This window comes from Brassica rapa, chromosome A06 (genome assembly GCF_000309985.2).
Source record: "Brassica rapa cultivar Chiifu-401-42 chromosome A06, CAAS_Brap_v3.01, whole genome shotgun sequence".
In the NCBI taxonomy this organism is placed as follows: Eukaryota; Viridiplantae; Streptophyta; class Magnoliopsida; order Brassicales; family Brassicaceae; genus Brassica; species Brassica rapa.
Window position 1 is genome coordinate 23,245,145 of NC_024800.2, and position 12,405 is coordinate 23,257,549.

At 38.7% G+C, this 12,405-nt stretch overlaps 1 protein-coding gene across 1 annotated transcript; it reads right to left on the minus strand.

The window, feature by feature from the left end:
- Positions 1-35: 35 nt before the first annotated feature.
- On the minus strand, positions 36-4,526 carry LOC103874553 (myosin heavy chain, cardiac muscle isoform). Its single transcript, XM_009152974.3, has 4 exons — positions 1,749-4,526; positions 1,074-1,649; positions 818-978; positions 36-731 (listed from the first exon to the last, which is right to left on the minus strand). Exons 1-4 carry the CDS (start codon positions 4,132-4,134, stop codon positions 288-290), a joined length of 3,567 nt encoding a protein of 1,188 aa, XP_009151222.1. The 5' UTR covers positions 4,135-4,526; the 3' UTR covers positions 36-287.
- Positions 4,527-12,405: the final 7,879 nt, after the last annotated feature.

The window sequence follows — 12,405 nt, forward strand, 5'->3', positions numbered from 1 at the left end:
AACAAGAACTTGAAAAAAAACAACGATTGTTAAAATAGCATAAGAAAATGATTTTGATTAGAGAAATTCAAATACTGTTGAGCGTATTCTGAAATAAAAGAGTTTTTCTCCTCTGCATTTTTTTTTTACACAGTGACCAGAGAGATTAAGAGATAAGATGGTAGAGCTGTTACACATAACCTACACGTATTATTAGATTCCATACCAAAAAGACAACCTACTTCTTTGTTACTTCCTACTATTTTTCTAGATAAAGCTTTATGGCTTTGGTCCTGAGATGGAACACACTAGAATCTGCCATAACCTTGTGATGGATTGAAGCAAGGTCTTATCACCGGTCTAGGGCCTCCTCCAGGATCCACCCTCAGACGTTTACTACCAGCGTGGAAGGCAGTTGAACCGCCAGCTTGGTGTGTTTCCACGTCTACGACCTCTGGATTTGGCGCTGCACCGGAGCTTGTTGGAAGGAAAGGGAACGAGGTATGAGTGGTAATGTATGAGTTGTGAATGACTGTGTGCGCAGCCTGCATATGAAACCGTGGAAGCATCTGCGTTGATTGAACAGGGGCAGATGATGAGGAGGCAACAACATGTTGGTTCTGATTCGGAATTTCACGTGGAACCATGAATTTGAGGATAAGATCCATAGGTAGATCAATTTTCAGCTTGAAGTCTTCAGTGATTTCAATTATCTCTCTCATTTTAGCAGCAGCATCTCGATTAGCTTCAGCCTATAAGCAGCCAACATGGTTTTAAACATCAATGACGATGAAATTAAACAGTTTACCAAGGGAGGAACATGAGCAAAAGCTTTAACCTGTGATTCAAGTCTTCTCTTGTCGTTGACAGAGCGTTTAAGATTCATGACCTCTTGCTTCAAGATAACCAGGGGAGAAAAGCTGCTCTTCACGTTGAAGAAAAGCATAAACCGCACTGCCGGAATATATTGGGCTTTGATTAGGAGCTCATTAACAAAATCTGCGCAGAGATAAACGAGAAAAAAAAATACTTTGTTAGTCTCTTCTGTGCACAGGAGGAAGTGAACAATAATGTGTTGAAGAAGAACAACTTACTTGGGATGGCAGAGGTGAGACCAAGAGATCGAAAGAGTTTTGGAGCATGTTTGAAGTGAGCAACATGCTTGGCAAAATGTAAAGTTTCATTTTGACTAGTTTGTTTTGCCAATCCAAACGCCACAATGAATTGCAGAAAGGCCCATGCCTCGAGCTGAGACTTAAGACCACTAGCTCCCATCATCGAGCTCCATTGATGTGCCACCTTGGTTGCATCTACCTGTAGCTCAAGGTCGGTAGAGCGTACCACACGTGTCAGCTCCTCCAAAAGTGGAACCAATGTCTTAACCATAGGGTCTGCTAAACTCAATTCCCCTCTCTCACGAGCACCCGTGAGTGCCTCCTCAACAGAAGTTAGAACAAACCTGCCTGGATCTTTGAACATTGGAAGTTCAGTAGATACTTCATTAGGTGAAAAGGAAGGTGTGCCTACAATGTCTCTAAGAGCATCTTCACTAGCCACAGGAGATGATGCTATGTTTTCTTGGACATTCAAGGAGCGAGAATCACTGCTATTGCTGATTGGTGCTTCAGGGGCCTGTTCAGGCTTCTCTTCCAATGAAATCACATTGTTGCCTGTTATAGAAAAAACTTCAGTAAGCATTACAAGACTATAATAGAATTTAAATGTATAATTTATAGAGCTTAACTGTAACGTAAGAGTGAAAGACATACCAGGTGCTGAAGCTGTTATTCCAAGAGCTTCGCATAGACTAGGAGCATATTTGCAAAGAAAGGCGTCATCTAAAAGATTCTTAACTTGGTCGGCATCAAATGTGTATGCCACACTGAATGCAGCAAGAAAGTGAAGAAAGCCCATAACTTCCACTGGATTTTCTACCTTAATCAGAGTTGTGTTCTTACATTCCATGGTAAATGTAAAAGCTTCTCCTTGTACTTCATTTTTGGGTTTTGGTGACATATCCATTAAGCATTCGAGCAAGCAGATGCTACTCCTAACAAGGTTTGGATCAAGATTTGTTTCTGCCATCCTTTGCTGAGCGGAGTAAAACCCTCGTATAGTTTCTAGCACAAGCCTTGACGGGTCAGCAGATACCTTTAGAGAATGCAAAACCTCGAGGTGAAGCTGAGGACACTTCTTCAGATGCCCGCGTAATAGCAACTGCAAAGTTTTCTCGTCTCTTACATTGGCATCTCGTACCAAGTCAACATGCTGATCCGAGTTGCCTTGTTGACAAAAGCTGGACAGTTGCTTTGCTCTCTGCTCAATTTCCTTCAAAGATTTAGCCAACTTCTGCTCTGTGGATTTCAGTTGCTGATCCTTTTTATCGGCCCTTTCCTCACGAGCATCGAGCTCCTTCTCCTTTAGTTCAAGTCCTTTCTCACGTTCCACCAACGATGCTTTCAATCTGACTTTCTCCTCCTCTTTAGATTGCAAGCCTTTCAAGCTGCCTTTAATCTTCTTCTTGACAGAATGAAGATCGCGTTCTTTTGATTTGAGCTGAGTAGTAAGGTCAGTAATTGAGCTTTGAACCTGATCACGATGTTTCCTCTTAGCTTCCAACTCACATGAGCATTCTCTGACCGCTTTGTTGATTCCACAAACCTCTTCTTGTTTCAGCTTGAGTTGTCTGGTAAGTTCCTCAATGGAATCATTCAGATGCTGTATTTTCTTCTCTCCTTCCTCAACTTGTTTATTTCTCTGAGTGAGTACTGATTCTAAAGACTTTAACTCCTTCTCTTTGATATCCAGGTGTTGGAGGAGCTCTCTATATGCATCATTCACAGTGATACGTTCCATTTTCGTTGACTCATGCTCAGTAATGCATCTTTCTAGATCTCCAAGATGTACTTTAGCTTTTTCCAACGTCTCTGTTAATACATCTTGTTGTTTCTCTTTAGAAGATAGTTCTTCATTGTGTTCCTCAATCAATGAGCTGATTGATTCCAAATACGCACTCCTTTCCTCAATACACTTTTGAATGTCCTCCAACTCCTTGGCTTTAGATTCCGTCTTTTGGCAAGTCTCCTCCATGTCATTATTAAGGCATATGACGCTCTGTTCCCTCAAGTCAATATCAAGACTCAGTAATTCCAACTCTTTCTCTTTAGAGGCAAGCTCCGAGGACCGTGTATCAAGCATCTTCTGCTGGGAGTCTAGTTTCTCTTCCACCGATTGAAGCTGCTTCCCACATTCCGTAATTTTATCAAGAACCGCTCTAAGATCCTTCCGCTTCCTCTTTATCTCCTCCTCTAATTCTCTACTGCGAGTTTGAGTCGTTTCTAAATGCTTCTTCTCAGCGCTGACCTCAACACGATGCCTCTCAAGATCAGCTTCCACCTGTCCCAACTGTCCCCGCTTCAAATCAAGCTCACATTGAGTCTTTATTAGATCTTCCGACCGTGTCTGAAGCAGCTTCTCACATTCCACCATTTTTTTCTGAACCAGGGTGAGATCTTCAGTCTCTCTCTCTACTTTCTCATCCAATTCTCTCCTGAGAGTTTGAGTTCTTCCCAAACGCTCCATCTCTGCACTGACATCAGCACGATACCTCTCAAGATCAGTCTCCATCTGTGCCAACTCCTCACCTTTCGAACCAAGCTCACCATGAGTCTTCCTCAGCGCTTCCAACATCTCACTAACCTCACTCTCCTTTGTCATTTTCTCTACCGTACACTCCTCCACCAGTTTCTTAACCTGAGATACTCTCGCTTCCTCTGCACTGAACTCCTCTCGAGAAACCTCCACCTGATTCCTAACAAACTCAAGTTCCTTCCTCTGCACTTCAATCTCCACCCTAAACCCATCATATTTCACCTCCAACTCAACAGCCACAGCTTCCGCAGCCTCTACCGCTTTACCCCTTTCTTCAAGCGCAAAGCTTTGATCTTGCAACTCCTTCTCCTTCAACTTCAACTCCCTGAACCTCTTCTCCACTCTCTCTTCAGCGGAATTGAGATAATCTGACAAATCTCTCCACAGAACGCTGAAGAGAAGTATATCAGAGGAATGAGAATGAACCTTGTCCAACTGTTTAGCGATATTGTCTTTCTTCACACCACAAAGGTTCAAATAGTTCTCTTCCTTAACCCCTTCCATCGTCGTCTACAATTTCTTCAACTCCAAGGAAGAGTTTCCCAAAATGGTAAGAAAAAAAATCCAAATCCTAACAACCCTTCAAGCAAAATCTCTCCCCAGTTCCTAAATACAGAAATGGAAGAACCCTAACCCTAAAAGACGCAACCTTTTTCCGAAGTTTCCGTGTGGAGAGACAGTACAGTGAAGGGTTTAGCCAAAAAAAGAAAGAAAGTTAGGAACTTTTCGCCGGAGAAAGCCAACAATTAGAAGAGAAATGATTCACAATCGAGAAGTATTAAAGAGGATAAGCGAAGGAGAGAGTGAAAAGGAAGAGTCTTTTGTAAGTTGCACGACGATGATGAGCATTAACGACGGTGTGTCATCTTCCTTCTTTTACAGTTTTTTGATAGAGAACGGAAACGATCACATTAATTAATTAATCTCTCTGCTATTTATTTTATCGGTTCGAGTTCTGCTTAACCAAACTGGCGAAATCAGGTTTTAGTCAACTAAACCGGCAACAGCAGTTAAACCATTTTCCGATCAATATAGCGATTAATTTATGAGAATTACTCAACACATTTATTAATTTATTTTTATCTGACATGTCATGTGGGATATACAATCATGGAATGCTGCCTTTTTTAATGTCAAATCAGTCTGTGTCAAAATTCAAAATATATTATCAACGCCAAGAAAATTGCCGACTTTTGACAATATACATTGCATTTACATTTACAATGTAACGATATCTAAACTCTTTTACATATAAATGACTTGATTTTATTTTTCCTGTTAGGAGGTGTCAACGCAGATCAAGAAAAGACCAGAGCATCAACCAATAGTGATATGACATGTCAGCATGCTCACTTTTTTTTTTTTTTTTTGTCAACAGTTTCATTTCATTAAAGCCTAAGCATGAATTACAATGGCTTATCAGTTCATCCAGGATATTACATAATTTTGATTTGTGATCCTGGCTCTTTTGGCTAATTGATCAACAGCATGAACTTGGTTTCTAGGTACATAGTGGAATATAAACTTATCTTTATCAGCTATGCAAGCTATATCTTGGAGAATAGAGTAGGCTTCATTGATCTGAAGTTGCTTGTGGAGTTGCTCACCTGAAATAGCTTGCAAACTCTTGATTAATTCCAAGCAATCACCTAGAATTACCACGTCCTTGTAAGCCAAAGTATGGAGTTGTTGAACAGCTAGCAGCATAGCCATTGCCTCTGCTATGAACGGCGAGTTGGTAGGAGCTATTGCAGAACTTCCTTGGAGCCAAGAGATGCCTTCTTTGCTAAACAAGGACCATCCTATCCCAGCCTTTTCGGTTGGTGACTTCCATGAAGCGTCTACAATGCAGTAGTTGTGCGTTTGTTGTTGAAGGGTGTCAGCGATAGGATATTGCATTGTGTGTAGACTACGTTCATACGTGGCGTTGTTTCGCTCAGTTGCATCCTTCCAAACTTGATAATCAGTAATGGTAGCATGGACTGTGTGAATGATGTGGTCTCTCTTATTTTCAAAGACTAACTTGTTGCGCATTTTCCAAATCCTCCAGCCTATGAAGAAAGGTAAATTATTCTGAGAATGTGCTCTGTCCAACAGATACTTAAAGAAGTGTAGAGCAGCTGTGTCAGACGACTGAAGTTCAGGGACTTCTCCAAGAGAGAAAGCCCAAATTTCTCTAGCTACTCTACATTCTAATAGCATATGGTGGACAGTTTCTAATTCTTCTCCACAGACTTGGCATAAGCTGTAATTCCTGACCCCTCTCTTATTTAAATTATCAGCAACAGGCAAGCCGTTATGAAGAACTTTCCACCAAAACAGTCTCAGTTTCGGTGGTATTTTTAGTTTCCACAATTTAGAAATAAGAGCATGTTGTATCTGAGTATGGGGAGAGGAAGGAACCTGTTCATGTAGATCCTCTCGGTCTATTTCTCTTTGAATGTAGTATCCAGACTTAACCGTATAGACTCCGGATCTACTTGCTGGCCAGTATAGAACGTCTCGGGCTCCTGACCAGCTAGGTCTGACTTTGAGGATTTGTTGCGCAACTTGATCTTGAAACAGAGATTGGATTTTATGCATATCCCATGATCTTGTACCTGGTATAAACAGATCCTTGACAAGTAAATTAGGATACAATAAGGCACCAGGACCTGTTGGAGATGGACTTTGATTTTCAGTAAGCCATCGGTCCTTCCAAACTCGAACATTTTCTCCATTGCCTATGATCCATCTTGCTCCTTTGTGAATCAAAGGCTTAGCTTGTAAAATGCTCCTCCACGCATAACTAGAGGTTTGATAGCTTTTGGCTTCCATGAAGGTTGTTCTTCTAAAGTACTTAGCCTTGTAGACTCGGGCAAGCAAAGAAGAAGGTTGGGTAATCAATCTCCATGCTTGTTTAGCAAGCAATGCTTTGTTGAAAGCCAATAAATCCCTGAAACCCAATCCTCCTTCTTTTCTTGAGGCTGCAATCTTTTTCCATGATATCCAATGAATTCCAAATTTGTCTTTATTTGCAGACCACCAGAACTTCCTCATGGCCTTTGTAATTTCACGAACCATGGTTTTGGGGAGCAGGAAACAGGACATGGTGTAGGTAGGGATTGCCATTATCACAGCCTTTAACAGAACCTCCTTGCCTGCAGGAGATAAAAATTTAGAGTACCAATTTTCCAGTTTATTTTTAATTCTTTGAGTTATAAACTGGAAAGCTTCTCTTCTGTTTTTTCCAATATGCTCAGGCAACCCTAGATACTTTCCAAAGCCACCTATTTTAGTTATACCAAGGCTCTGGGTGATTTGCTGCTGAATAATAGCTGGAGTACCTTTACTAAACGAGATAGAAGACTTGGTATAATTTATTTCCTGCCCTGATGCCTGCTGATAAGTATTGAGGATTGCGGAAAGATTTTTCGCCTCATCCACTGTTGCCTTGCAGAAAAGTAATGAATCATCTGCAAACAGCAAATGCGAGACAGGGGGACCACTTCTAGAAGCTTTAAAGCCATGTATATTTTGGAGCTTTATATTCTGTTTTATCAACCTAGATAAGCCTTCAGTACACAGAATATAAAGATACGGTGAGATAGGATCACCTTGTCGAAGTCCTCTACACGGTCTGATAGTTCTTGTCTGCTCGCCATTGATCATAACCGTGTATGTCACCGTTGTAATGCAGTTCTTGATCCACAGTCTCCATTGATTACAAAACCCCATCTTCTCCATAACTGCATCAAGAAAACTCCATTCAACCTTATCAAAAGCTTTTGCAATATCAAGCTTCAACGCCATAAATTTATTTTTTAGGTTCTTGGTATGAAGGGAGTGCATCAGTTCGTGTGCAATGAGGACATTATCAGTGATTAATCTCTCTGGAATGAAAGCCGTTTGATTCTCCGAGATGATAGAGTTTAACCATGGCTTCAACCTTTCAGCTAAAATTTTTGACACTATCTTATAGGCTACATTTGCCAAACTTATTGGTCTGTAGTCTTTGATCGTGACTGGGTTCTCAATTTTAGGGATCAAGCAGACATGAGTTTGGTTCAGTTGTGGGTCTAAATAATTCTGCTCAAAGAAACGCTTAACAAAATAGAGAACACCTGATTTGATGACATCCCAATGTTGGCGATAAAATGCTGCTGTCATACCGTCAGGCCCCGGAGATTTGTCGGGATTCATAGCAAAGATAGCGTCCTTCACTTCCTTCTCCGTAACTGCTCTGGTCAGGTCCCTATTGATTTGATCTGTAACTGTAGAAGGAATACCAGCCATTAGTTGTGGACTTATGCTGATCCCTCTACTGCTATATAAGCGGTAAAAATAATCTTCAACATGATGATGAATATCTTTCGGTTCCTTATAGATCTTCCCTTTATCATCCTGGATGTGGACAATTCGATTGTAGTTCCTTCTTTGCTTTGTCTTGGCGTGGAAAAATTTAGTATTCTTATCACCAGCTTGAAGCCAGAGCACCCTGCTTTTTGTTCTCCAGAACTCTTCTTCTAACCTGTAATGGAAACAGAGTTGTGCTTTTAGGCTATTGATAAGAGAGTAGTCAAGGGTAGGAGCTTCATAAGCTTTGTGCAGATCATTCTTAAGTTGAGCGATTTGTTTTCCTGAATTCGTGCTCAACTTGCTTCTCCATTGAGATAGAGCATTGCGACATTTCCTAATAATATTATGAAGGTCTCCAGTAGACAAGTTTATACCCTCCTGAGTGCATGTTTGCTCTATTACTTCCCTAAGACCCGGGAAAAATCTCCATCTCGAATCATATCTAAAAATCTTAGACCTTTTCCTTCTAGGACCATCCATATCTACTAACAATGGTCTATGATCAGATCCTATCCAAGGAAGCAAGGTAACCAGAGTCGTAGGGTACATATCAGACCATTCACAATTTGCCATAGCTCTATCTATTCTGGTCATTATTGAATATTTAGCTCTTTTTCCCACCCAAGTGTATTTTCCCCCTACAGTTTTTAAATCGTGAAGACCTAGGACTGCAATCATTCTATTAAACAAAGAGAAAGAAGATGCAGACCTCAGAACTCCACCTTGCTTTTCAGCTCTGCTCCGTAAGTCATTAAAGTCTCCAATTAGCAATCTTGGCTTGCTGTGAAGGTAACCTGCGTATTCAGAGCTGATCATATCATGCCACTGGTCTTGTCTATACTTATAAACAGGGTTTCCATATATATAAGATAACCAAAAGGTTTTTGATCCATCTTCGATACACATATCAGTACAATACAATGTAGGGTGTTTCAAAAAAGATATTCTAACCCTATCATTCCAAAAAAAGGCTGCACCCCCACTACTACCGTTAGCCGGAATTACAAAAGAGTTTTTATAATCTAAGTCTTCAGCAAGCTTTTGCACAACTGTATCTACATTCTTGGTTTCCACGAGAAGCATCAGATCAGGAACAGCATGCTCACTTTAACAAGTCTGAGACCTGTTTCGTTTGAACTTTTAAAGGTTGATGAATGGTGAACGTCCATTTTCCTTTATTTATTCCCTACTTCTTATATCTAATGATCTTTAAAAACGTGTATTGAATATGGTTTTAAGAACTCGTATAAATAGAAAGAAAACTTACAAAAGTATTGTACGAAAACATTACTTTAAATCCAATGATCTATTTTATGTAGGAAAATGTATAGCTCTAGAGCTAACAAGTGTACGTAGATGATATTAGTAGAGAGAATGTTTTCTTTTTGACGAAAGTAGAGAGAATGTTTGGCTGAAGAATACAAAGCACAAGCTTATATTAATGTGGACATTTATATTAATGTATCATATAATATGTCTTTTTTGCTTGAATATCAAATAATATTGTCTAGAACTAGTTCACACATTTTTGTCTAAATGAAATTTCTGTAGTAAATATGTATGAATTTACAGTTACAAAAGCAATATGTATGAATTTAGCTTTCCTCATGTTTTTCACATTTTTGACTTATTTAAGCATATGGTTTCAATGTTCATAGCAACGTTATAGTCTTCATCTTCACATATAGCTAGCATTCTTCTCCACTGCCATCATCAAATACATAACCCCAAAGAATATAGTATTTAAAGAAAGAAAAACAATTTACTAAAAAGAAAACTTAAAATGAGGAAACGATGCAAATTATTGGCTCATGACAGAATGTGGCATTTACATAAAAAGTGAAAAATCCAAGAGACATATCACTTGCATGCATTTGACCTATTTGGCTTTCAAGTAAATTGGATTATTAATTTATTTATTTATTTCTCTTTTGAATACAAACTTTCTGGCACTGTTAACACATGCATAGTTCATGTACTGTTTCTATTATTCTGTTACTAATCTACTTATATATAAAAATTTAAAATTTCAAAATAAAATAGAATAAAGAGCTGCTGACAATAATAAAGGCCCTAGAATAAATGTCTTGTACATGTAAACTAGAAAGGCCCATTTGCACATAAATAAAATCACTGCGGCCAGGAGGTAACCTAATCTTCATCCCTATTTTTCATTGCTTGGTGTCTAAGATAGAGGTCAATCATAGTCTTCACAGAGGTACGAGTAATCTTGACACAAACAAATGTATTGTTTTATTCCAACTTACAAAGTTACAACAACACAAATACTAAATATGCATCAATTATAACACTTTTCAAAGTTTTTTTTTTATCCTAGGGACAGCTCTATGTCCTTACAAACAATAATCCAAACAAAAAATTATACAGAACTGATAATTTAAATCACATTTTCCTACAAAAGCTTATGTTTATTCTTTTTCTTCCACATTTTTCTCTCAAACTCCACGGAGACCAGGAGGGTCTCTCTCAGTTGGAGAGCTAGAGACAAAGGGGCCAAAGCCACGGCCTCCAAAGACAGGTCTCATGAAGGACTAGAAGGAGTCATCAAACTGTCTCCAGCAGTAATGCACTGTTTTAGTGGGCCGTGTCAAGAAGCCACGTATAGTTGCATCTTAAAGTTGATTTTCTCGCTTTGATTCTTCTTGGCTAAGTTAGGGAGAAACGATAAGGGAAAGACAAAAGCTGCTCTTCCAAGCATGAGCAAAGCTATTAAGATAGAGCTCACTGCGAATGATGTTCCAAGGCTGTCTCTCACTATTCTCCACTTGTCAATGTCCAATGCATCCATTCCCACATACAAGAAAATAAATGTATCCGCAAGAAACGACAATGTTCCAAAGGTATGCCTGTGTCATTAATTAAAAAAATGAGCTACAAAGTGTTTTTGAACAAAAGGTGGTGAAAACTTGAGATTTCAATACTTGGTAGTGATTCTTGTGCTCTCTGTTACGTTGTGCCAAGTGTAATGAGACATCACAATCCCACAGAAGAACACAGTGAGCATACCACTCGAGTTGAATAGCTGCAAGTGACATCATGCCGATGTTGCACGTGACATCATGCCGATGAACAAAGTGTTTTTGAACAAAAGGTGGTGAAAACAGCTGAAACACTTTAGACATGGTTTACTGAAAAAAATGAAGCTCAAAAGAGTAAATCCATGAAAATGACAAAGCAGGACCACCAACTTGCACGTGACATCATGCCGATGTTCTCTCTTTTTAAAATAAACACACGGATCAGTACAAAAAGTCGATGTATGACATCTAGAACCAAGTCGCGCATGTTTTAAAAATTAAATCTGGTGTAAAGTTTTGTTTTGTATCTTTTTATGTAACTTTCAATAGGTAAAACTCGTGCTACCAAGCACATGGGTTCGTTCATATACAATTTAACAGAATCATCCTCTATAGCACACAACCTAAAAATTAACTGTATTGACGGTGAACAATTAACAAAGTATCAGTCCAACATTAATGGATGCCCTAAGCAAATTTTTAACAACTTCAAGCTGAATATCATTTAATAAAAAGTCGTGATGCTGTATCTACGGTTAGACAATCCAAATCTTTAAATAAATAAATCTAAACTCCATTATATCAGCAAACACAACAATGAGAAAAATTTAACGACTTGCCTCGAATGTAGAAGACTACTGATGAATTTAAGCATGCTCTGGCAAAGAAGCAATGATCAAACATCACAGAGTAATTTGTTTCATTTAAGTTTGATTTCCGTTTATTCACAACACGGAAACTTTGTATTGTATAAATTATTAAATTTATTATCAAGAATGAACTATTTTTTATTTATTTAATAAAATATTCATAAATTAAATAAATAATATATAAAAAGAATAATGGATCAAAAGGAGATAAATATAAATTTAAGAAGGAAAGAAGGTTCCATTATCCTATGGGATTAATTAAAGCATAAAACATATTTCAAATATGATTTTGAACCTAATAATTTATGTATATATACACACAATAGAAGGATTGACTCATTAACAAAATTACAGAAGGTGTAAGCTATTCACCATCAAGGAGAAAGAAGCAAAACATGAAAACAATGGTCTGTTGTACGTTGTAAGTGGATCGGTGTTTTTTTGTGTGTGTGGGTGTACATGTGTGTGTTTTCGATGACTATTTGATATCTAATTGATATAATAACTCATAAATTTTTATTGAAATTGAATGGCAGGTCATGGAAGCAAATATTGTACGTGATCATGCACACACTCATCATCTCGTCCTGTATTGCAGCCTTCTTGTACATTAAACACAAGAAGATCCCGTTGGATCGATACCAGTACACTCCGCGATGGTTTATCTTAGGCTTATACATCAATACGGCCTGTGCAGCAGTCGTGATACCCCGGTATCGGGATCCGGATTCAGATTCGGATTCGGATTG

Excerpts from the sequence above, each read along its gene's own strand:
- LOC103874553 (XM_009152974.3), bottom strand. The coding sequence starts at position 4,134 with ATGGAAGGGGTTAAGGAAGAGAACTATTTGAACCTTTGTGGTGTGAAG. Across the intron at positions 979-1,073 it reads TCTCACCTCTGCCATCCCAA|ATTTTGTTAATGAGCTCCTA; the intron begins GTAAGTTGTTCT and ends ATCTCTGCGCAG. Across the intron at positions 732-817 it reads AGAGAAGACTTGAATCACAG|GCTGAAGCTAATCGAGATGC; the intron begins GTTAAAGCTTTT and ends GGCTGCTTATAG.